The sequence below is a fragment of the Vigna unguiculata genome, chromosome 7 (genome assembly GCF_004118075.2).
Source record: "Vigna unguiculata cultivar IT97K-499-35 chromosome 7, ASM411807v1, whole genome shotgun sequence".
Classification (NCBI taxonomy): Eukaryota; Viridiplantae; Streptophyta; class Magnoliopsida; order Fabales; family Fabaceae; genus Vigna; species Vigna unguiculata.
In genome coordinates, this window is record NC_040285.1 from 25,323,968 (window position 1) to 25,350,022 (window position 26,055).

At 28.3% G+C, this 26,055-nt stretch overlaps 1 protein-coding gene across 1 annotated transcript; it reads right to left on the reverse strand.

The window, feature by feature from the left end:
• Positions 1-12,538: 12,538 nt before the first annotated feature.
• Positions 12,539-15,506, reverse strand: LOC114190053 (probable protein phosphatase 2C 34). Its single transcript, XM_028078808.1, has 6 exons — positions 15,271-15,506; positions 13,984-14,304; positions 13,569-13,883; positions 13,308-13,425; positions 12,958-13,181; positions 12,539-12,848 (listed from the first exon to the last, which is right to left on the reverse strand). The coding sequence occupies exons 2-6, from the start codon at positions 14,224-14,226 to the stop codon at positions 12,642-12,644; spliced, it is 1,107 nt and encodes a 368-aa protein (XP_027934609.1). The 5' UTR covers positions 14,227-14,304; positions 15,271-15,506; the 3' UTR covers positions 12,539-12,641.
• Positions 15,507-26,055: the final 10,549 nt, after the last annotated feature.

Consider the following 26,055-nt stretch of genomic DNA (forward strand, 5'->3'; position numbering starts at 1 on the left):
CTTTATTTCATTAATTAAAGTGTTACCAGATGTACTTTGTCAAAAGTCTGTTAATAAAACTTTGTCAAAATATAATTTTCTTTTTTAAAAATATGACACTAATATTTTAATAATAAAATATTAAGGTTTATAAACAAGTGTTCACTTTTTATAAAAATCACTATCTTTCTATACTTTCTCTTTAAACTTCTCGCTTCCATATCTTTAGGTTTGTAATTTTAATCTTCATCCATTTAAAGATTAGGAACCATAGATTACTCCTCGTCAAGCACTCTATATATCCATATGATCAAAATGAAAAACTAAATAAGTTCAATTTTTATCCCTTTTGAGGTAGTTTTAACTCTTTGAATTGTATATGTGCTATACTCCAATGCATGTAACTCAAATGTGCTTAAAGTAAGTATTTGTTACTTTATGATCATGGTTATATATTTTGATTTATAATCAGGTTTTCTTTGTTCTAAGGAGCAATTGTGAGAAATAAATTTTTAAGATAAGTTAGTTGTTTAAAATTCATTGTGAAGTGTGGTGTGATTATCATTTGAATTAATTTGGTTGGATAAACTTTGGTTCACACAAACCACCATATCAAATTGACGGAGGCCAACTTAGATTGACCATAGGTTCGAATTGATTCGACTCAACCTTTGTTTATAGTCAACTCGATTTAACTTTCGTTTCAGATCGACTTGTCTTACTCTTATCCTATACCAACTTGACCTTCATAAATTGAATGATAATGAATAAAAAATGAATAAAATTTTAATTTTCTTATGTTTTTAGGATATTTGAAATTCTTTTATTTTATTTATTTAAAATATATTTCAAAAATTTTTAAATTTGAATTATTTTCTAATTGCTTTATCCAAACATATTCCGTATAACAGAATTATTTCATCCAAACATAACCAAAAACATTTTAAACCCATGCCTAATAAACCATGAGTTTTCTTTTCTTCATAGACTTATTACAGCCCCACGCTCTTCTAAACTGCGCGTCTGATGTTTATATATTTTTTATATTATAATAAGTACAATGTGGTGGACACTGAATATGACATATACCATCCAACAACACAAAAAAAGACTTCACTCTCATAGTGGTGGCATTTTTTTTTTACATATAGTAGGAAAAATTGTAAATGATCAACTTTCTAAACAAAATTATCAAAATAGTCTTAACTTTTTCATAAGAGTATTACTTTAATATACGAAGAAAAAAAATGGATAGACAAATTTAAATAATATTTTATTAAAAAGTAGATTTAATTCCTCTTATAGTTTTCACTTTGGTTGAAAATTTTTAAGTGAGTTTCCACTTAATTTTTTGTTTTAATTGAGTTTTAATTTTAGTTTTTTTTTTTCCTATTGAATTTCAATTTTGAAAATATGACTTAATTATAAATTTTTCTAAAAGAAGATTACAAACAACACTCAGATAAGTTAAAATTAGTGTTATGTGTCAATTTGTAATTTTTTTTATTTCTTTTTAATTTATTTTGCAAAATTTTTGTTGTTACGAATCAAATCCCCTGGTGTAACATGTGACAATGTCAATGTCACGCGACAAGATGTATCAGGTGAAAGAGTAGTGTCAAATGTCATAATTAATGTCGCATGTCATTGTCTTGCACTCAAATAAATCCATATATATATATATATATATATATATATATATATATATATATATATATATATATATATTTGAATTTCGTCCAATTTTTTTAATTGGACCAATGTTGTCCCTTTTTTAATTAGGATTAAATTTATTGGTTATATAAATATTATATTGATATTTAGTTTAAAATTGATTTTTTTACTAAATATTTCTGAAATAATTTATAAACTAAACCATTTAAATTATTAGATTCCGTTTAAATTAACTATTTTTAATCTTATAAATTCATAATATATTAATAAATATGACAATATTTATACGATAAATAACAAAATGTTGGACTTAAAATAAAATAAAATATAGATAAATATTTGTTTGTCTTTAAAATATTTAAAATTTAAAATAAAAATAATTTAAAAAATCATTTTTTATTATATAATTAAAAAATAAAAATACACAATAATGTAATATATTAAAAGTCAATTTTAATAAAAATATTAGTATAATAATGATATAAATAATAAATAATGAGAGAGACAATATTGATTCATTTTGAAAAAAAAATGGGGACTAAATTCAATAAAAAAACATACATAGGGATTAAATTGAGTACAAGATGTTGATTGTAATAGGTGACATTGTTCTATCATTTGACATTGTCAATGTCACATGTCACAACAAGACCTGACACGTGGACAAAACAAAAAATTTGCAAAAAAACTTAAATGAAATTTTAAAAAAGTAAGAAAAAAAAGATTGAATTGACATGTGATACTGATTTTAACTTATCTTAACACTATTTGTAATTGTTTTTAGAAAAAATACCTAATTGAGAATTTTGTGGATGACCATGATTTTTGAGTCATGAAATGTTAATGATTTATTTGGATTTAAAGATGGATTTGAAAAAGTAAAAATAATAAATTTGATGAGAAAAAGAATGAAGAAAAAATTGTTTGAATTAAAAAAAGATAATAGAAAGTAAAGAAAAAGAAAAGAAAATTTTGTAAATATTTTTGACTGATTTGATGAATGTAATAAATAAAAACTATTTAAATTGATAAAATTATAAAATTATAATTTTGTCCTTGTAGTTAAATTTAATTTAAAATAAAATAAAATATACGAGGGATTATTTTAAATAATTTTTTAATTGATGTAATTAATTTAATAAAAAATATGATTAGTTGAAATTAATTTAAAATAAAACATAATTGGTTAAGTCCCATTCGAGGTCTAAGGAGAATGACAGATTATCCTCAATGGATGGTTTAAGGGACTGATGGTATGTCTTAGAACCTCATTATTGTCTTCACGGGGATGTCAATGTTCTAATCCCAAGTCTGCCGCGTAACATTGTTAGGGTCAATCACCATGCATATGTGTTTTTGTCCTTTTTGGAGCGTGAAGCTTCATCATGCTTTTGTCCTTAAAAGGCGTATCAAAGGGTGGAATGAGGAAGAAGTATTTAAATCGTCTTAGGCCTTGATTCCTAAGTGATGTGAAACTATTGGACGTGATAGGAACATAAGTCCATAAGTCAAGGTTTAAGGAGAACGACAAATCTTCCCAAATGGTGGACTTTAGGGACTGATGGTTTGTCTTAGAACCTTGTTATCGACCCTATAGTGGATGCCAATGTTCTGCATCCCAAGTCCATTGACTTTCATTGTTAGGGTAAATTACATGCATATGAGGTATTGTCCGCTTTGGAGCGTGGAGTTTCGTCATAATTTTGTCCTTAAAAGGCATCTTGGAGGATGGAAGGATGAATGAGAATTTAAAATGCTTTAGGCCTCGACTCCTAAGAGATATAGGACTATTGGGCACTGTAGGAATATAAATCCTCCAATTGAGATTTAAGGAACTGTAGGAATATAAATCCTCCAATTGAGATTTAAGGAAAATGACAAATCATCCTCAACTGAGGGTTTAAAGGACTGATGATTCATCTTAAAACCTTGTTATCGACCCTACGATGGGCACTAATATTATAATTTTCATACATTTATGGTTTCTTATTTTTTTTCCTTAACTTTTATGTACTTTTATGTGTGAGTTTTATTATATGCATATAAGACTTCACTCAAGTAAATTAATTCTTGATAGCCTATATTTATAGTAGCGTGTTTTATTTATGAATTATGATTCATTAAGCAATTTAGAATTTTTTAACTTTGTTGGTTGTTTGATTTTGTTTTTTGTTTTTTTAACAAGAATTACAGGTAAGAGAAATTGTATTGGAGAGTTGAATTGATCACCTTTTTGGAACAAGTTTGATTAATTTCGATTGTTCTGGATACAGAGTTGTAGTGGAGAGTTGAATTAAAAAAGGTGATTTTATTATTTAGTTTTGATTTTGAAAATTTTGTTGATCAAGTTGGAATACTAAGTGAATATATCTTGATTTGATACGAATAAAGGTTTAAAGTAAGATTACCATGTTAAGTTATAAGAATGCTTATGAGTTTTGAATGCTTTAATTTATAAGTGATTATTGTTTTAAACTCGCTAAAGATGGTTGAATTGGTAACATGATTTTGTTGAGTTTTGGGTAGATTTTGTCGAGTTTTATGTGTTAGAGTTATGTTAGATTTTCACATAAGTGGAAAATTCCTACTCAAGCAAAATTTGAGCAAGAAAAGTCTTTAGAAAAATTTTGCTCAAATGAAGATTTGATTGCTTCGACAAAAATCTGAGGGAGATGAGTATGTCTTTTATCAGAGACTAGTATAAGATTCGTGGTTACGCACGGTTTTTTTTGGTTTTTGTGTTATTGTTGTTGTAAGCATTTTGTTTAAATGTTATACATTATATTAATGAAAAATTAAATTAAATTATTGTTATTATTAGCATAATTTATATGAACATGTAAATATGTTTTAGATATTAATGTAAACATCGACTCTGAGTTAATTATCTGATGTTTTTGAACATTTATTTTTTGAATTATTAAATAAATAAAATGTAGGTATATTTTGAATTTTGGTCCTGTACAAAAGTATTGTCCACATGAAATTGATTTTAAATTTTTTAAATCAAAACACTTGTAGATAAAACATATATATATATATATATATATATATATATATATATATATATATTAAAATGAAATGTATATGTATGGGTCATTATTTAAGTAAGATGTATGCATATTATGTAATATGGTCCCGTACAAAATAAATACAACATGAAATTGATGTTAAAATTTTTAAATAAAAACATAATGTATATTATATTAAAATGCGTATGGACGGGTCGTTATTAGAGTAAAATGTAGGCATATTAATAGGGTCTCGTACAAAATAAATACAACATGAAATGGATGTTAAAATTTTTAAATAGAAACACATATATATTACATTAAAATGAAATGGATATGCACCGGTCGTTGTTAAAGTAAAATGTAGGTGTATTATATAATTTGGTCCTGTATAAAATAAATATAACATGAAATTGATGTTAAAATTTTTAAATAGAAACACATATATATTACATTAAAATGAAATGGATATGCACCGGTCGTTGTTAAAGTAAAATGTAGGTGTATTATGTAATTTGGTCACGTATAAAATAAATATAACATGAAATTGATGTTAAAATTTTTAAATAGAAACACATATATATTACATTAAAATGAAATGGATATGCATCGGTCGTTGTTAAAGTAAAATGTAGGTGTATTATGTAATTTGGTCCCGTATAAAATAAATATAACATGAAATTGATGTTAAATTTTTTAAATAGAAACACATGTATGTTATATTAAGATGAAATGAAACACACGTATGTTATATTGTTATAATTCAAATTTTATAACAATAGTTCACAATACTGTAAAGCTCTAACATTCAATTCCATTCCGATATGAGAATTTGGTTTCCTAGTTTATTAGTGCAAAATTGACACTACAATCACTAATTACTCATGCGTATGTACATTTTTGTGTTAAATTAAAAATTTGACGTATAATTTATTAGTGATATGTATTAAAAAATCATTTATTTTTGTGTTAAAAAAATTTGACAGAATAATTATGAACTTGTATATTTGTTTTGGTTCAAGTAAATAATTTTCTTTTATTTTTGAATTAAAAAATTAATATTATTTTTTTTTGTAATTTTGGAAATTAGAATATACATTAACAATAATAAAATAAATAAAAAGAAAATTAAACATAGATCAAACAAATAAACCACCTAAGATTCAAGTGAAAAGTTGATGCTAACAATATACATGATAATGAAGTACATATATTCAAAATTAAAAATTACAAATAAATTTGTATTTAATATACATGATAATAAATTTGTATTTAATATTAATTATGGAGAAACGCAACAGTCATATCAACAATTGCAATCTTTGAAAAACAGTGATTTGGGAATGCGAAAAATGTAATGATGATTTCGTGTTGGAAATGTGCAGCAGTTCAAAGAAGTTTCTAGAGTATAAATATGAATAGATACTGATTTGGGAAGTTGAAATATAATAATTTTGTTGAAAGAAAATCTTGAGAAGCGAAAATAGACTTATTGACTATAGAAATACGAAAAGATCTCCAACCAAATCTTATCATTCTTAAAAATTATGTTAATTTCATTCAGTACTTATTTTTTCATTTAATTAATGAAATCAGTTAACAATGAAAATAATGGACTGAAAATAAATTATATTAAATTAAATATAAAAAAAACTAACAATATACATGATAATGAAGTACATATATTCAAACTTAAAAATTATAAATAAATTTGTATTTAATATACATGATAATAAATTTGTATTTAATATTAATTATGGAGAAGTGCAACAGTCATATCAACACTTGCAATCTTTGAAAAACGATGATTTGGGAATGCGAGAAATGTAATGATGATTTTGTGTTGGAAATGTGCAGCAGTTCAAAGAAGTTTATGGAGTATAAATATAAATAGATACTGGTTTGGGAAGTTGAAATATAAAGATTTCGTTGAAAGAAAATCTTGATAAGCGAAAATGGACTTATTGACTATAGGAATACGAAAAGATCTCCAACCAAATCTTATCATTCTTAAAAATTATGTTAATTTCATTCAATACTTATTTTTTCATTTAATTAATGAAATCAGTTAACAATGAAAATAATGGACTGAAAATAAATTATATTAAATTAAATATAAAAAAACTAACAATATACATGATAATGAAGTACATATATTCAAACTTAAAAATTACAAATAAATTTGTATTTAATATACATGATAATAAATTTGTATTTAATATTAATTATGGAGAAGCGCAACAGTCATATCAACAATTGCAATCAATTGCAATCTTTGAAAAACGGTGATTTGGGAATGCGAGAAAATGTAATGATGATTTCGTGTTGGAAATGTGCAGCAGTTCAAAGAAGTTTACGGAGTATAAATATAAATAGATACTGGTTTGGGAAGTTGAAATATAACGATTTCGTTGAAAGAAAATCTTGAGAAGCGAAAATGGACTTATTGACTATAGAAATACGAAAAGATCTCCAACCAAATCTTATCATTCTTAAAAATTATGTTAATTTCATTCAATACTTATTTTTTCATTTAATTAATGAAATCAGTTAACAATGAAAATAATGGACTGAAAATAAATTATATTAAATTAAATATAAAAAAACTAACAATATACATGATAATGAAGTACATATATTCAAACTTAAAAATTACAAATAAAACATATTAAACAAAATTTAAATTATATAGCACTTTAACATCACAACTAAATCTTTCATTTTCAACTTCGAAAAATATTTCTTTAAGGTTATCCGCATTTGAATCATGAAGGGTACAAAACTTCTTCCAGCCCCTTCCTATCTCCACAGATGTTGTTGTTATTAGCAACTTACATTCAACTTCGCCTACAGGTCCATGTAGCACAATACTCGAATGTTCACTATGGTGATAATAACTTACAGTCTATTCTCAAATACTGCAAGATAATAGAAATTTGAGAATATTACTTATTAACAATGAAATTTGATTTTAAAATAATGAATACAAAGATAATAGAAAAAATAAACTAACCAAGTGGCTGGCTTGACAGTAATATGTGATCAGTTTCACTTTGAAATGAATTAAACTGGACATAGTCAGAAGACGACGAAGGCCAATATTTCTGAGGAAGTTGGATTGGATCAAGATTCTTGTCATGAATCTCAAAGAAAAACCTTCATCAAACAGAGGAGTAGTACAAAGAAAAGTAGTTACATATGGTAGAAACATAAAAGATCGGAGAGAAGAAAAAAAAGCTTAGACCTTTATGGTGTTCTTCAATTAGTTCATTCAACCATTTCACAGAAAATCTACATGGATGTCCCATAAATCATTTATCCATCGAAGAGAAAACAAAACCTTCAGCCTTTTTTGTGTTCTTCAATCTGTTCATCAATCTCACAAAAAAATACCAGTCGTTAATCACCAAGAAAAAAAAATTGAGTCAAAAAAAGAAAAGTTTTTACCTTTTTTGTGTTCTTCATTCTCTTCATGAATCTAAAAAAACCCTTCATCCACAAAGAAAAGTAGTTACATATTGTAGAAGCAGAAAAGATCGGAGCTAAGAAAAAAAGCTTACACCTTTTAGGCGTTCTTTAATTAGTTCATTCAACTATCTCGCGAAAAATCTTCATGGATGTCCCATAAATAATTGATCCATCGAAGAGAAGAACAAAAGCTTTGGTCTTTTTTTGTGTTATGCAATTTGTTCATCAATCTCACTGAAAAAACATCATTCATCAGCTACCAAGAAACAAAAAAGAAACAAAATACATACTTGGTAAAACATACAAAAAACCAAGCCCCAAATACCAACGAACGAAACTCAAAAAACACAAATACAAAAAACTTAAACACAAAAACTAAAGAAATGGCATACCTTGAGAATCTAGGGGGACAAAGAAGAAGAAATGCAGAAGAATGGAACAATCTAACTCAACCCATATTTAAATGCAGACGACGAAATCATCCCAAAGTAATTGAGCTAAAATGGTCTCAAAACAACTGAGATAGAGAATCCAACCAAAAACTCAGACACACAAACAAAGAAAAAAAATGGCATACCTCAGGAAACTGGGGGAATGAAGAAGAAGGAATGCAAACAACGGAACCACCACACTACTTTATTTAAAATGCGGATCATTTCAAAGTAACTGAGCTCAGTCATTAATGCATGCAACATCAATCAAATCATGCACGGTACTCCCTCCATCCAACACTCAAACAGGCGGGAAAATGGATATTACTTTTATGGCCACACAATTGAACGAAATGGATGCTTTATAACAGGGTTAGATTGGTCAGAAACGGGAATGGAAATAGGCAGATCACGGGCCATCTTAAGAAGAGGGAAAGTTACCAAAAAACCTGAAAATTGGACAGCTGTCAAGAGTTTAAGTTGGGGTATTTGGGTCTTTTGCAGAGGTCATTGTTTTCTTATATTTTAGATTTTCTCCTAAACAATAATTTAAATCCTTAAGCGAAAATCTAAGTGAGACAAGTCCCTCCTTTTAACATGATTTTGCTATAAAACACATTGTTCAAGTGACATTCCTATGATGAACTTTTATATAATTTGTAATTGAAATATTTATGTGTTATATGCATTAAAGTATAATATTATATGTTACACTTCACAGGTGTGGTGACTCTTTATTGGTGTTGTTGTCTTTTGTGGACATTGCGATTAAGGATGTCAAAAAAATTCGTATCCACGAGTATTCGCGAATAAAATTCGCAATAGATAGAAAATAGATATGTGCAGGTAACGAGTACATGTATTTTTTATACCCGCATGTTAACGAGGCGGGTATGGGTATCCTAATATGTGTATATGTAGATACTCGTACCTGCTATACTCTAATTTAAATTATAAAAAAATAAAAAAATGATTAAAATGTTAACACATTGATTTTGAATGAGTTATTTTTTATCAATTGGTTTTAAAAAATCTCAATTTATTTGTAAACTATCATTCAACACTATTTAAATGAATTATTTACACTTTGTTTGAAATTTATAAATGTTATGCATTATATTTTTATTTGAATTTATAGTCAAAATTTATTAATAAATATTAAAATTTTCTTTTTGTAAATACCCACGGGTATCCATCGATATCCCTGAATTTTAAAAAAATATGTGGGTACCCGCATAATGGATACTCGTACGGATACATGACGGATACTTATCTGACGGGTAGGATACGAAGGGGCTACTACTTGTACCCTACCCGTCCCGTTAACATTCCTAATTGCGACTCTTTATAGTATTGTTTGTCTTCATAGATGTTATGACCCTTGCTGTTTCCTTTTTATTGTAACTCTTTTGTGGGTACAATGGTGAAGATATTAATGAAGGTAGTAGTCCCTTAATGATTGAGTATTAAGCCTGAGACTCATTAAGGTATAAAGATATGTAAGTTTCATTAGTTATCTGATTAAGTAAATTAAGACAATCAAATGGTGAGACATGATTAGAGCTATAACTAAATGTAAAGATAACTACTTAAGAAGCTGAGAATATATCTCAATATTGATTTTGATACACGAAATGTTATGTTAAAACTTGTTAATATAAGTCTTTTGGAATTGTTGGTAATAGTAAATTATTGTTGTTGATCGAGTTTGTGAATGTGATTTTAAATTGAAATGAGTTATATATATATATATATATATATATATTGAATTTTATTTGATTAAAGAGAGGATTCTCTATATTCTTGGCTTAGGTATCTGGTTCTTATAAAAGATTACATCTTTGTGGCGAATATTCACTTGAATTGTGACGTCCTCCATCTTTGTCTTATTCCGCGTTCTTCTCTGAATTATTTTTGTTATGTCTTTTGAAGATTCAAATTCAGAAATGATCGTACTCTTTCTTGAATAGATGGTATCAAGCTCTCTTGTGTAATTTTTTTTTAAATTGTATTTTTAACTTACTTACAAGTTAATTGTAAGTTATAAATAATTTAATTTAATTTTTTTCTTTTTAATTTTTTTTCATATAAGGTCTTATGGAGAAGTTTGTTTACACTGTCAACAATCAATAAAAATTTACCTTAAACTGACATAAATCCTTTTAAATAGTTAAGTTTTTATTTGAAAAATAATATTTATTAAATTAAAAACTAAATGATTTTGATCACATAAAAAAAGAAGTTATCATCTTATTCAAAATTTGAATGATTAAATCATATAGATTTTGTTATATGGGAGTGATGGAAAACGAGGATGTTGACATAAAATGGTTGTGAAGGTCAACTTGTGAAAATAATTCTAATGATGTTAGCGCCCTTACAAGAAATTAATCACATATTGCATAATTATAGTTCAATAAGACCGTGCAATATTTGTTGGTTCAATATGAATTTGGAATACCAAATTTAAACCTAACTAGCATATGATTTCAAAGAACAAATTATACCAAATTTAGTTCGGTCTTTCATATGATAGATACGGAAATGTTTAGCAGGATGAGGGAAAAAACACTTACAGTAACACAAAAAACAAATTGAGAAGGAGAAGTGAGACTTATTAGAGATTTTTTTTTTATATATATTTAAAGATAATTTTAATATTTATAATTATTTTATCCAACTCTGATAGCATTACATCGACATAGAAGATAGCTAAATTCCAAAATTAGCGAAACAAAGTTAGAACTAACTTCACCGATTTCCATCAAGTCAAAGAAAAAAAAACACGTGTTCAAAAATAAAGTGCAACTATTACAAAATATTCTTATACAATTCTTTCATCTTTCAATCTTTAATATAATTTGATTATAAAAATTAAAAATAAATATTTTAGGTTTATTTGATATAAAAAACCGTTTTAAATTAGTATTTAAACTATTTACAAATTTCAACTCAAATATCATTTTATCATTTTAGAACCCAGTTTAACACATAACAAAAATTAACGATGATAATTAAAAGACTATTTTTATTTATTTTTAAAATTTTAAGAATTAAGATGTATCAAAATTTAGAAAATATCAAATTCTAATTTTATATCATAATTTAGAAAATAAGACCCTTAATTTATTAACATTATGACAATAATTTAAAATACACCAATTACTTGAATAAAATGTATGAAAAAATAACGGTGGAATCGTACTGATTCCAATAATCAATAACTGAATAGGAAGAAAAATACTAAGGTTTTTAAACAATGATATTCTGATTATTAAATTTTGATAACTTTTTTTTATAATCTGAAGTGTCATTTTTTAAGTGATTTTAAAATATTAAAAATAAACAAAAATATAAAACTATTTAAAAATAATAACTAAAATTATAAGAGAAAATTATTAAAATTTAATAGTCAAAAAATCATTTTTCAAGATTTTTGTCCTAAAACGACAACCTATCCTTCTTCAACTTTTGCGAAGCTTCTGTAATTGTCAATCTGAAAAATACATCCACATAAAAGATGCTGATACCTTGACGCGTGTCAATGCCTTGCTTTCCTGGAATTTAGGGCACAAAAATTAATCTTGCCGCATTTAGTCATTCACGTTGGAATAGCCCACTTGGTCAAATTTAGGTGCCAACCCTATATCCATGAATAGTGTTCGCGGCGTTCATAAATTTAATTTGAAATTAAAGTTAGGGTCAAAATTTTTATTTCACATGCTATAAGTTTTCTTATTAATTACCAAAATATTGACTATCACAACACTGGCTGAAGTCTTGACTTAACCATACCAAATTTATGCAGAAAATTAATTCAATTTACATTTTTGTGTTAAAATACTTGATTCCAATGTGAGAGTGATGAAAACTGAGGAATTATGGTAGGGGCAAGTTGAAACTAAAAAACAAAAAACGATAGGCTTGACGTGATTAATTAGGTTAAGAAATTAAAGAGGAGAGTGAGACACGACATCGATTTGAATAAACCTTAATCGGAGGGGACCATGTTTACATGGATGCAACAGCAAGTGGCACTTGACTTGCCAATTTTACATGATAAATGTTCTGTTCTGTTCTATTCTAGGGTGGCATCAACACGGTGAAGTGATGGTGAAGAGTGAAAGAAGAGACAAATAGCTGAAATATCATCCATTGCAATGCCCCTCCTCTTACGTTTCCATGCACGCATCGCACACTCCACCAGATGTTTCGCAGACTCTGTTCTGTCTGCTGTTGAACACACAATATCCACTGCTTCTTGATTCGAGATTACATCCCACACCTATAACAATACCACATGAACAACGTTAATTTCTTTCATTTTTTGTTTCAATCAGAATGAACATGTACAAGGAAAAGAGTGTGTGTTGTATATATATATATATATATACCCCATCAGTGGCTAGCACAACAAACTGGTCTTTGCTGGTTATGTTCCTGTGTGTTACTTCAGGCACTGAAATAAGACCATACTCTTTGACGCAGTAGTCACCAAAAGCCCTTGACATTGCAAGTCCTGGTGATTCCTCGTCAGGTAACCACACCCTGTACACCCCAGGCTCGTCTTCCAAGCAGAAAACTCGTCCTTGGCACTCCACTATTCTCTCCGCTTCCTCTGCAACAGTTCCATGTAACCACATTTTTTAGTTTACACAAAAAGTTAGTAACTTGTCACATCAAAATATTGGTCTGGTCGGTGTCATTCTAGACCAGTTACAATGATGCACGGAAACACACTCACGCGGTAAACTGGGTTTGAAATCTACTGTCAATTGAACTGCTACCAAACTTCCATCATCCGATGCTGTGCCTAACACAGCACGAGAATCACCAACGTTTGCAATTACAATTAGTTCACCCTGCCCATCACAGATCAGGATAAGGTTCAATGAGATCACTGGATTCATTTTTCAAATTGACTTGGAATTATTAGGGGGAAATTCTAATTCTAATTAAAGAACAAAACCAAAATCATTCTGACAAGGTTTTGTGTTATGTTTACCTGTCTAACAATGGACAAAGCAGTTGTGCCGCTGAAAAATGAATCTATCTTGCGATTCTGCTTTAGTTCTCGATCAATGGCAGCACAAGTTTTCAAGTAAGAGTGCTTCCATATATTGAACCGGTGTTGCTTTTTCTCTGCTGCAATATCAACATCAACATCTTGATCAAGTGAAGTTTGGGAAAGTGTCTCCTGCCAGTTGCATAGCAGAGATGGTGGCATTGACTCTCTCACTCTCTTGGCCACAAAGTGACCCCATGGCCCGTGCCCGTCAAAAATCCCACAGAAAATCATGTCCTCTTGGCACCCAAATTCCTATAACCAACATCAACAAAAATCTTGTGCAGTAAATACCCCATTAAGAAAAGAAAATATCGGTAACATAAGGAGGGAAATATTCGATGCTGCTACATACTTCCCACACTACGCAGCAATCCTGATTCACTCCTTTCTTTCCTTTTTTGGAGAAAAGTGAGGCAAAGTTGTTTGAACCGTCAACATTAACGGTTCCGGAGCTGTGCAACATGAAGTGATTTTTTTTGGCTTCCTTCGCCATTGCTTCCGCAGCTTCTCTCCCGTTGCATCCATCAGAACTCCCACTTCTCTTCGTTGCAAAGGACTTCGCCAACCTAGTGAACGCAGATGAAAAATGCCCCATCAACACTGCACTATGATTCCACCGCTGCACGCTGCTTACTTATGCCTCTTTTATTCCCTTGATGTATATGGTACAGAACTGGACAGTGAAAAATTACATCGATTAAGCATGAGTCACTGGCATCAAATTTTTCGAAAGGAACCTTTTATTTATTTGTATTTTATTCTTTTCCTTGATGATTACCAGAAGAGTGAAATCATTTTGTGTACTGTGATGGGGGATTGGAACAAAAGACAATTTTTGAGTCAGAAGGAACAGGACTCAGGATTCATTCAGAAAAGGGCTAAATCCTTGAAGAGCTTAATGAAAAAAAAAAATCTATTCCGAGTATGAATTCCAACGTTGCACGTGGAATTCTCTATGTGGATGATGTCTGGAAAAATCAAGGACTACCAAAACTGGAGCCCAGCAAGTCTGAATCATGCAATGCGGCCAAGTTTGATTGAAGCTACAAGAAAAGAAATCTGATACGCCTATACAATTTTCCTCACAAGGGCCAAAAAAATCTAAAGGGTGGGCCATAGTTTCTTCTTCCAGTAACGATACCAAAAGTAGGAGAAAATTCCGAGCATACAAAAGTCTGGATAACAGGATTCTACTTTGTTTATTGGTAATTGGGACCCCAAAAAATATCATTTTTCGCTTTGCTTTTTCTTAGATTGGATGTTTCACCTCATGTAAAAGAAACCTATTTTATTGGCATGTCCAGAATAAAATAAGAGGTTGTGCATATAGAATCTGAGGAAAACTGAATTTTTTCATGAAGGATATCCCAAAAAGCCTATAGAAGCAGCAGATATTCAAGCAACCATTTTTTCACCTTTCAAAATGGTACATAACAGAATGAAACCAGAATTGAAGAAACAAATGTCAGGAGTGGAAAATTTTAACCTCCCCATCCACCCAAAAAGGCAGAGCAAAAACATAAGGAAAAACAAAAACAGATGGTTAAGTCCCTGATCCAATTGTGATGTCTCATTTTGTTTTGTTTGATCTGAAATGGAGTGAAGAGAAGAAAACATAAAAGTGTAATGGATACAAGACCTTGGAGTTTTTGGTAGAGAGGTTGAAGAAGAAGGAACTAGAGAGAGCGTAGCAGGAGTTGTTGTGGTCTGAAGAACAGGACGCAGTTCCGACAAAGCCAGCTGAGACTTCGAGAAAGCAAAGGCGTAGAGGGCTTGGTGTCCATGTTTGCTTCTTTTTTGTTTGGTTCTGTTTTCTTCACTTCCCTTTTATCCACGGAGATCAAAACAAAGATTTTTTTTTTCCTATGCATACAACACAACCATATACCTATTGAGTGCATGTAAATTTGTATTTGGGAATGTACCACACTACATGAGACTAATAAAAACCATTTAAATCTATAATGAAAATTTTATCTCTACCCTGATCCTCTGTTGACTTTGGTTCCTTTCAAATTAATCCTTGTTTGTTTTACCGAAAAAAAGAGTAGAAAATAAATGGAGAAAAAACAACATTACCATTTACCAATTTTTTTTTCCTCGTGCGTTTCAGGAGCGTCGCATGAATTGAATAAGAGGTTTATTATTTTGACCAAAAAAACCTTCACACCTCGTATTACTTATAAATTTGTATGAAAACTAGGATATGGTGTAGAAAAGAAAAACAATCGTAGGAATTAATTTATTTTAAAAAATAATTTAATCCTTAAGAATGTAGGACATTTTTAATTTAGTAATTGAAAAATAAATGACTAAATGGTTGATTTGCCTAATTATTTATGTTGTTAAGTTTGAGTGTAACTTTATTTAGGATATTATTGAGTTGCCATGTGGTTTTTCCACACATATAGGAATTGAGGAAGATGGGTGTTTATATAAATAATGGTAAGATTCGTAGTGTTTGGTAGTGTGTGCTATATTGTATAGGAAATGAAATGAGGGAATAATAAGAAGATAAGAAAGTTGTTGTCAGAAGGCATTTTGTGAGGAAATGAACTTTAATATATCTTCGATATATCTCATATTTAAAGCGTGTGGGAGGACTTCAACCCGAAAAAACAAAATAGTATGAATATAATGGCATAATAATGTCAAAAAGTATCACGAGGAAAAAAAATACATTATTTTTAATTGATTAAAATTTATTATAATTTTAAATTTATGTTAGGTCATTCGTCTTATTTGCTAAGTTTCCAATAAATTTTTTGAAAAATTAACAACAGATTGGTAGACTCGTCGTATTAATTATATATGGTAGGACACTAACAACTTGTACAGCTACTAGAAATTAATTATAAAATACCATTTTGGATTAGCTTCTTAATGAATATTAATGCAGGAAAGAAGAAAAAAGTTAATGGATAATTTTGTTCCGAATAATATATATATGTGTATGTAGTATAATTATCAGAGGTGATAACATAATAATAATAAGTTATTAAAATAAATTTTCAGTATAAGATATCTATAAAATATACAATATATAATTTGAGAGAAAATATACCCACTTCTCACTTCCACATAAAAATAAATAAATAAAATGAAAAAAAAAATCATATATGGAAAACGAATGAAAGATGTAGCTCCTTTAATTTCAAACATATGGTTGTCTGACAAAGGAGAACATGGTTTTTCCATGTTAAGACACCTGACTTCTGATTAGGGTTAAGCTTCAACGTTTTAAGTCTCTCTGATGTTTCATTTAGAAGGATTTTTCTCTTCTTTCTGCACATTCACCATTGTGTAAATGTTTCTCTATTATCCTTTCAAGCGTACTTTCCTTTTCTCTCTTACTCTTTACCCTCTTTATCTAATTTTGAACCATTATCGATCCCTCATTCTATTTTTGCATTTTTTTTTCCATTTTCATCTTTGACTTTACATTGTAGGTTTACATTAAAATTCAGGGTTTTTTTTTTGGTATTCAATGAACCAATTTTGCAGTCAGAGTCGGTCAATACGCATGGTTAGAGATATTCAAGGATCGATTTCTCTTGTTTTTATAAATCCTTATTTCGACCAAATACTTAGATTTTCTTCTCGTAGTTATTCTTTAATGTCTTGATTATATTTTTTATAGGATTAAATATGTTTTTAGTCCTTAATTTTTACTGAAATTTAAAATTAGTCATTTTTTAAAATTTTGAACCAATATAATCTTTTATTTTTAGAAATGTGTGGATTTAATCTTTTTAACCAAATTTTATTAAATTTATTTGATATTTCAAACGCATTTCAGAATTATATTTGAGTTGTTTATACGGTTTAAAATATTTTCGTTTTAATGTTAAGTCAAACACTGTTATCAAACGTGTTTGAAACGTCAAATCAACTTAACAAAATTTGGTTAAAAAAACTCAATTCACGTATTTTGTATTTCGAAAGATAAAAGACTAAATTGATCTAGAGTTTCAAATAAGGATTAATTCTAAATTTGAGTGAAAGTTAAAGGACAAAAACATATTTAACCCTTTTTTTTATATATATAAAGTTGTAAGGTGTTTTTATTTTAGAGTGTTGTAATATTTATCTATCATCCTTTACCATCCTAATAAATGTGTTCCAACAAGAACACGAACAAGCATAAGAAGAAAACAAAAACCTAAAGTCCTACAAGAATATAAAATTTACATTGAACAATTTTTTTAATTTTGTCACACACTCAATTTTCTCTTGTAGGATAGAGGGGAGAAAAAAAATAAGGCAAGTGTATGAATTTTCTTGAAAAAGAATAGAAAAAAATTATAGAATCATTTTAAAGATTGTAGTTTTTTTTTAAAAAAAAATTTATCTATTTCTAACCTTTAAAATTTAAGTTAAAATATAATTATTATTTGTGGTCAACTATAAATTCTCTCCTCTAATACTAAGAAAAAAAACATTATTCCAATTTCAAGTGATTATAGAAAATCTTCCCTAATGTTACTGAAACAAGCTCTTATAAAGTTAATCCTTGCTTTTAGATGTGACTACGTTTTTTATACAATCTTACTCATGCAACGCATAACTTCAGCAATATTTAACGCGAAAGTGTATACTTTTTATTTTATCAAACTGCATTCATTTTTCGGTGCCGAGAGTTCTTATAATAAAATTTTCTTTATAATAATTAACGTAAACTCATGACACACATTTTTTTAAATATATACGATATTAGTAAAGAAAGATGTTATAATATTATTAAATTAATATATAAAATAAATTTATATTTATTAAGAATAAAATAAAATGAATAAAAAAATAACTCTCGATAGACATTAACATAAACACAGGTGTTGGTGTTGTGGTCTACATTTTTAATACATTTTTTAAGTTTTAAGAAAGAAATATTAGAAGCAATAAGAAATACATTAATATTAGTATAAAAACTATAAATATGATAAAATAAAAAAAATGAAAATGAAATTCATCACAATTTAAAAGAAATTAATATATTAAAAGGTTAATTAACAAAATTATGAAAAATAAAATTGGAATTATAAAATGTGTACATAACTTTATACAAGTATAGATTTTAAAATTTCGAATCTTATAATTAATTTTAGTTTTTATTAATATTTTTATTTAACATCTTATTTATTTATACTGAAAATAATTATATATTATCATTTAGTGAAAGTATTAATGGGAGATTATTTTTATTAAGAAATGTATAATAAACCGTAAAATAAATATTAAATTGAAATAAATTATAAATATTTAATGATAATATAAAATAATATAAAATATAATAAATTAAATATGTTTTAATAACAACAATTTTAACTTTAGAAAAGTTTTATAAAAAAACAATGTTTGAACTCACATTTAACGGTTTTCATCTCGCGTTTGTGATTAGCATTTCCATTTAATTCATAAGTTAATGAATTTGTGAAATAAGAAACTGTAATTATTCTAAACCTTAAGTTGTTTTGAATATTTAGACAGAAATCTTAAGACTGAATTTAAAATATTAATATCATTTTATTGAAAATAATATTAAAAAACACATTATTCAACATTTTTAACCGTTTTTTTTACTAAATATGTTGTAAATCATGACTCGAGATTTACATTAACTTATATATTAAAATTGTGTTACCTGTAGTTAATGTCAAATGTGAGATTTTCAACTATGGGATGTTATTTGATCCAACTAGTATTCTTTACATCAGCGGTTGTTCATAGTCTACCAAAATGTTTTTAAAAATTAATGTTACTCGAACCGAATAGAAATTTGTTTCTTGTGATATATTATCAAGTTAAGATAGCTTGTACTTATAATAACAATTATTTACTTGAAAATTATTGTATTTGTTTTCATTTTAAATGAATTTAATTGATTTTATATATATTATATATACAATTTAAAAGTAAGTGAAGAATGATTTTTTAAAAAGAACCTATAAATAGATTTAACATAATTTATTCTTTCATTTAACTAAAATTTTATGTTTTAAAATATTCAAACTTTCTAAAGTTTTTTTTTATTTTTTATTAATGACTCATTGTATCACTGAGGAAATAACAATTAATAGATTAAGATAATATGAACTTTTGTTTCTGGTTGATTGTATCATTTTTTTATTATTTGAGATTGGAAAGTTGTACATTCTAGTTGTGGTAATTAAGTGAGAAAGTGGAGTATAATGATAATATGAACCATAAGACTATGACTATAATTTTTTTATTTTCATTCTTTATTTATTGACATGGTTTGACTAAGTCTGGATCATTCATTAATGTATCACTATGTTAAGTGAAAAACGATAAATGTATTGGCTCGCACGTAGCAAGTAATAAATATATCGTTCTCTACATAGGTACTTGTGCAACACATGACAAATCTCATAATTCACAACTCAAATAGACAACAAAGCTCACCACAACACAAAGAAACTCTTTTTGATATTTTATCAAGCAGTTGGTGTGCAACAAAAATTTAACATGGGTTTGTCGAGACTAGATTTCATTTACTTTATTCTCATGCATTCACAAATATCTCAATTCCAATTTCAAGTCAAAATCAATTCACAAGAATACTCAAATCATGTTCCTAGCGACTTTGAGTATATGATAACTCAGCAAGTTCCAATTCCTTGAATCCTCAACAAGTGAAATCATGTTCTATCCCTATATACAAGCTCCATTAGGCATTTAATTTTAGTTATAGGTTCAAAAAAACATTTTCCAACACCTCAAGAACCACAAATCATGCATGGGTGGCCAAACCAAAGCAAACATTAAGCATGAAAATCAAATACTAACATAGAAATGGAAAAACATATGGATTAACATCACACAATACACAAGAATTCGGTTAACTACATATAATCTCAACAAATAGGTTTAGCTCTCCAAGCTGGAGAACCTAGGTTTTACAAATTGAAGAGATAAGGAAGAAATGGAAATCAAAGAGAAGATGCAAGCCCTCTCCCAAGGTTCTTGACAACTACTCCATGCTCCATTCACGTCTCCATCTCCAATTCGCAACCCATCTTCCTCTCCAACCCCAAAAAGGGGGAAAACAACCATGAATGGAGGAGAAGACCCAATAAGGAGTGAGAGAGATTCCTAACACTCCTAGCAACCTCCAAAAGGCTCACCAAGGACCCAAAAGTGTTTCTTTGTCATAAAAAATGAGGAATGGTCCAAACCATCGCGAGAAACAAGATTAAAAACCCATTTTTTGACATGTCAGCGACGACACCGGTCAGTCTTGTCTCAACATGCTCAACTCCATGTTTTACAAATTGAATGGCGCTCAGCCCCACTTTCCAACGCTCAGTCTTGTGGCGCTCATCTCCAGTTCATCACCGTTTAGCCTTGTGGTGCTCAACTCCAATTTTCCACCACTCAGTCTTGGGCAGTTTGACAACATTATGTATTTGAAGCACTGAGAGTGATTCTAGTGGTGCCCAACGCGGGTATTTGCTTCAAAATCAATATTTTCTTGTTGGATCATGCTCTCTCAAGTTCTTGCTTGTTTTCTTCCACCACAAATGTTTCCTATTAACTTATTTAACACACTTAAAAAAGATATTAAAGCAAAACAAACATAAAACAACTAAAACACAAAACAAAACACACTAAACTTAAGGATATAACAAGATAAAATATAGGAAATAATTGATTTATTCATGACAATAAAGACACAAAAAGAGGTAAAATTGGACATTATCACATTATATTTTATTTTGGAAGAATCAATGACTCACACTAAATCAGTCTGAGAATAAAGGATGAGAGTCAAAACATAGGAGTGATCGTATAATTTTTCAATGATAATATAAACCATGAGAGATATTGGTCGTGTAGATTGAAGTTTTGGAAGTTCTGTCAACTTATTAAGGAACTTTTCGACTATATAAGTAATCTTCATACATTACTACAAGTTATCTATAAGCAGAAAGGTTAATTAAATTACATTTATTTAAGTTGTTTAATTCATATGTGTTGAGAATTTTGTGAATAATGTATAGCGATGTTGGAATTCTTTTGAACTGAAATTAGATGGAGTTATGGTTTGAAGGATATATAATTTTTTCAGACTAAATTAGGGGTTGAACTAGTCATTTTACGTTTGAATTGGGGGCATATGAAAGTTGGCATGCAAAGTAGGTTGCTTTATTTGTTTAAATTAGGTTTAGTAAGTTGGAATTGGTGGATATGAGTTATGCCCGATCCCACACATTTTCTATTATAAAAATTGAAATATTTTTCTTAGATTATAAATTTAGTTTTATTTGCTATGTCAATATGAGTTACATTTCTAAAGTTAATAAATAAATATTGTTAATATAAAAGTAATAAACTAATATTATGATTAAATACTAACGATTGAAAAAACTTTTAAAAAATTAATTTAAAGATGACATCTCTAGAGAATGAAACCTTGGGTGAACATGAATGAAAAGAATAATGTTTGGTGTAAGACATGTAGGGAAATATATTATTAATGATAAATAACTATAAACTAACGCGTAAGGATGAATATTATTGGGTGGTGTGATTAGGTAGTTGTAATTAATTTTGATAATAGCGGTGGAAAAGCGGAGTAAGATTGGGACCAGGAAATGTGAAAGGTTAGTGAGTTGTCATGATTTGAGGTCCACTCTCACCTACATTCTAGAGCCATTCTTCTTGTCCTCTTCAGCCAAACTATATACAAATTAAGTTCTTGAAGCTGAAAATACAAATGATTTATTACAACTTTTAAATTAATTAGAGGTTGAAAGAAATTTCAATTTTAGTTATATTTAAAAAATAATGTGAAACAAGTTCATAAGGTATTGAATAAAGACTTAACTCGATGGAAGTTTAATAATACATGTTAGTTTTGTAATTGTGAGTTTAAATATTGAATAAAAATAAATAAGATGAAAAGTATTAATTCAAAATAATTAGGAAGAATCATCATTGGTGTATTCCTACCTTCATTATCAGAGGATTTATCCAAACTAGAAAGTACGATGACAAACATTATTATTTGAAGAAAAGATAGTTTGATCGTATGAAGTGAGTTGAGTTGAAAACGGTGAAAATGACAAGGACTACACATTTTTATTTATAGAAAAATCTCAAGCCACGTGGCAGCACTATAATCGTTGGATCCTCCACCCTTCAACGGTCCAAATGACGCGATGCTTTACATACAGCCTGACAGGTGCGAAATATGAAGCGTCAGATGCGAAAAATGAAGAGTCACATCACTAAGCACACGGGGGTAGATTCCAAGATCTCCAAATGACGAGCAACACATTAAACCCTTTTCGCTTCGACCTTCTTTCCTTGTTCAATACTTGAGGGGCTTATATGGACTGGTTGACTTGCTAAAGACTTTATTGGATGAACCAATCGACCAGTCGAAGATCTCGCTTGAGGTTGGATGCTCAAGGACAATTTTGAGTAGTATAATATCGAAGAAGTTATAAAACACTACACTCAAAGTTATCTACATTATTGAGTAATTGGTCGGCCTCAACAAACCCCATCGATTGAAGTTACTCGAGTGACCAAGTCATAGGCATATGATGTAGAACATATCTTGTTCTTGATGTAGCGATCAACTAGCCCTGAACGTGGCGATCACAATGAAAATAATGAAGATTTGTAGGTCAACGATCATCTAGCCATTCAAGCTGCAATGCTCGATACATATCACTACGATGTGGCGCACTTTCAAAGATTATGAATATATATGTCAACGATCTAACAGTCGTCTCAGCGAACGCCGAACGGTGACATAGAAGTCAAAGATATAGTTGTAAAGACGTTTCTCTCGCATTTATTAAAATAACCAGAACCTCTTTAACAAGTATACTGATTGACGAGGACCACCAAACGAATGATAAAAGAATCGAATGGACAATCAAAACAAGAAGTGAAATATTGAACAAAATTATTTAAGTAGATATCAAACAAAAATTAAAACGAGAAATAAAAGATTTAACAATATTTAAACAGACATTACATCTCTCTACCCTACCTAAAATAAGTTCACATAAATAAATTTATTTATTATCTACGTACATGCTCGTAACTTATTAATATAAATTTCCGAACTTTTACCTTTCAAAAATCTTACGTTACCTTGTTTTGTTGGGAGGTTGTTACGATGATGTTCCATGTTTACGGTCCGACCAAGCATGATTTGTGAATACATCAACACAAAGCAAAGGCAAGACTTAACTCGTATTTTGGTGGGCCCTGGTCCATGGAAATGTATGTATGGTCATTCATTCATATGGGTCATGACCTCCCTGTCGGTAGCATGCATTAATTATATTCCACGAGCTTCACACGTTCTATATGTAGGTTTTCTGAGTTTCGTACTTGTTGAATTAATTCCTTTTTTCTCAATATTTGATTAATTTATTTTATTTTTTTAAAATTAGTTTTATTTATTTAAGAAGAATTAATATAATTATTATTATTTTTTTGTAAAAATATAATTTTAAGCTTTTTTAATTTTTTTAGTCACCGTAACTTCATAATTATTTTAGTAGATAAATATAAAATCATTTACACGTGATTACCTTTTATACTGTGTTAATATTGATTTAATAGAAAAATTCAGATTAATTTTCTAAATAATATAAAAACTAAATAAAAAAATCTGAAAAATCATATTCAAGAAAAAAATCTATTAAATGATTTATACCTTTACATTTTTTTAACTGCTGCAAACTCTTTTCTCATTTATCCCCTTCAAATTGAGACAGTTTGTCATAATAATTTTGAAATTGAAAAAATTATTAAATAAGTGTGTAAACTTCAAATTTTTTGTATATTTTATTATTATCATAGCTCTTAAAATGAATATTAAGAAAAATGAATTTATTCTGTTGTCAATTTTTCAATGTGAAAGCAGTCCTAAAACTGCGGTCCACAATCTTGAGGGAATGATGCAGAGGACATGATGGGAGTCATAAGCAATAAAGGCATGGACAGAGACGTGACACGTGGCAGCGAACAATCATGTGTGGGGCGGTGCATGGGCTATACATTACCGACTAATGTTGGACCGGAGATCCTGGAAGCGGTGCGTAATATTGTGAAATGGTAGGTAGCTTACAACTTTTACTCGTACCTTTCACTTATGACTTTTTCTCTTCTTCATTTCAAACACCGTCTTATTTTTGTTGGAGATCTTATTACTATCTCTAGAATTAATTTATTTTATATAAATTAGTGTTAAATTTTATTTTATATGTTAATTTTTTAAGAATGAACAAGTTTAAAGTTTACTTTATTGAACATGTATCTTTTTATGTTTTGTATATAGTCAAGATTTTCGACATTTTTTTGAGTTTAAAATTAGACATCGATGGATAGGGATGACAACGGATCGGGTTGGATACGGATAGTGTCTACTCGTAAAAAAGAAATTCGTTCGTTATCCCTATGTTTACCTGTCGAGTATCCGCTTAGTATCCGCTTAAAAAATATTCGCAAATATTTTTAAAATCGCGGGTACTTGTGGATATCCGATACCCACAAATATTTAAAAGAAATATATTTTATAAATTTTTTAATATAAAATTATAAAAATAAAATATAAATTAAATTAAATTATAATTATAATTATAATTAAATTTGACATAATAAAATATACTGTTAATATTAATTTTAATTAAATTTAACTTAATAAAATATAAATTAAATTTTAAATTTAATCTTTTGCGGTACAGATAGTATGATACCCGCACCCGACTCGTTTATAAGCGGATATTAAAATACTCGTTACTCGTTACCCGCGGATAATAAATACTTGTGGGTACTAACTATTTGCTGCGAATTTTATCCACAGATATTCGCGGACATGAATATTTTTACCATCTCTATTGATGAATGATTTAATAACAACTTTTAATAATAAATAACATAATAAATCTAATAAATAATAAATCTTTTGATATTAACAAATGTCAAATCTAATTATAATAGGTTTTAATCTTTATATTAGGTTAGAAAATAGATTTTAATAAGTTTAATTTAATTTTACAAAGCAGTGTAAGATAATATTTATTTTTATTTTTATTTATATATATATATATATTATAAATTTGTCTTATATTTAATTAACTGTGAGATACCTAATATTACTATTAGAAATTAGACCATTTATAAAATTAGTATAATTTTAAATAAAATTTATGAATATGAACAAATTTTCAAAACATTATAAAGATTAATAAATTATACTTAATCAATACGATTCACAATAAGAAAAATTATGATTCTCCTACATAACTTCAAATTAAAGATCCTAAACTCTTATGTGTTTTATGGAAGCTTGAACATTTCATAAGAAGTTGGAATGAATGGAAGAAGATAATGTAAGAAACAATTTTCCAATTGAGTGGAATATACTCTTTATTCT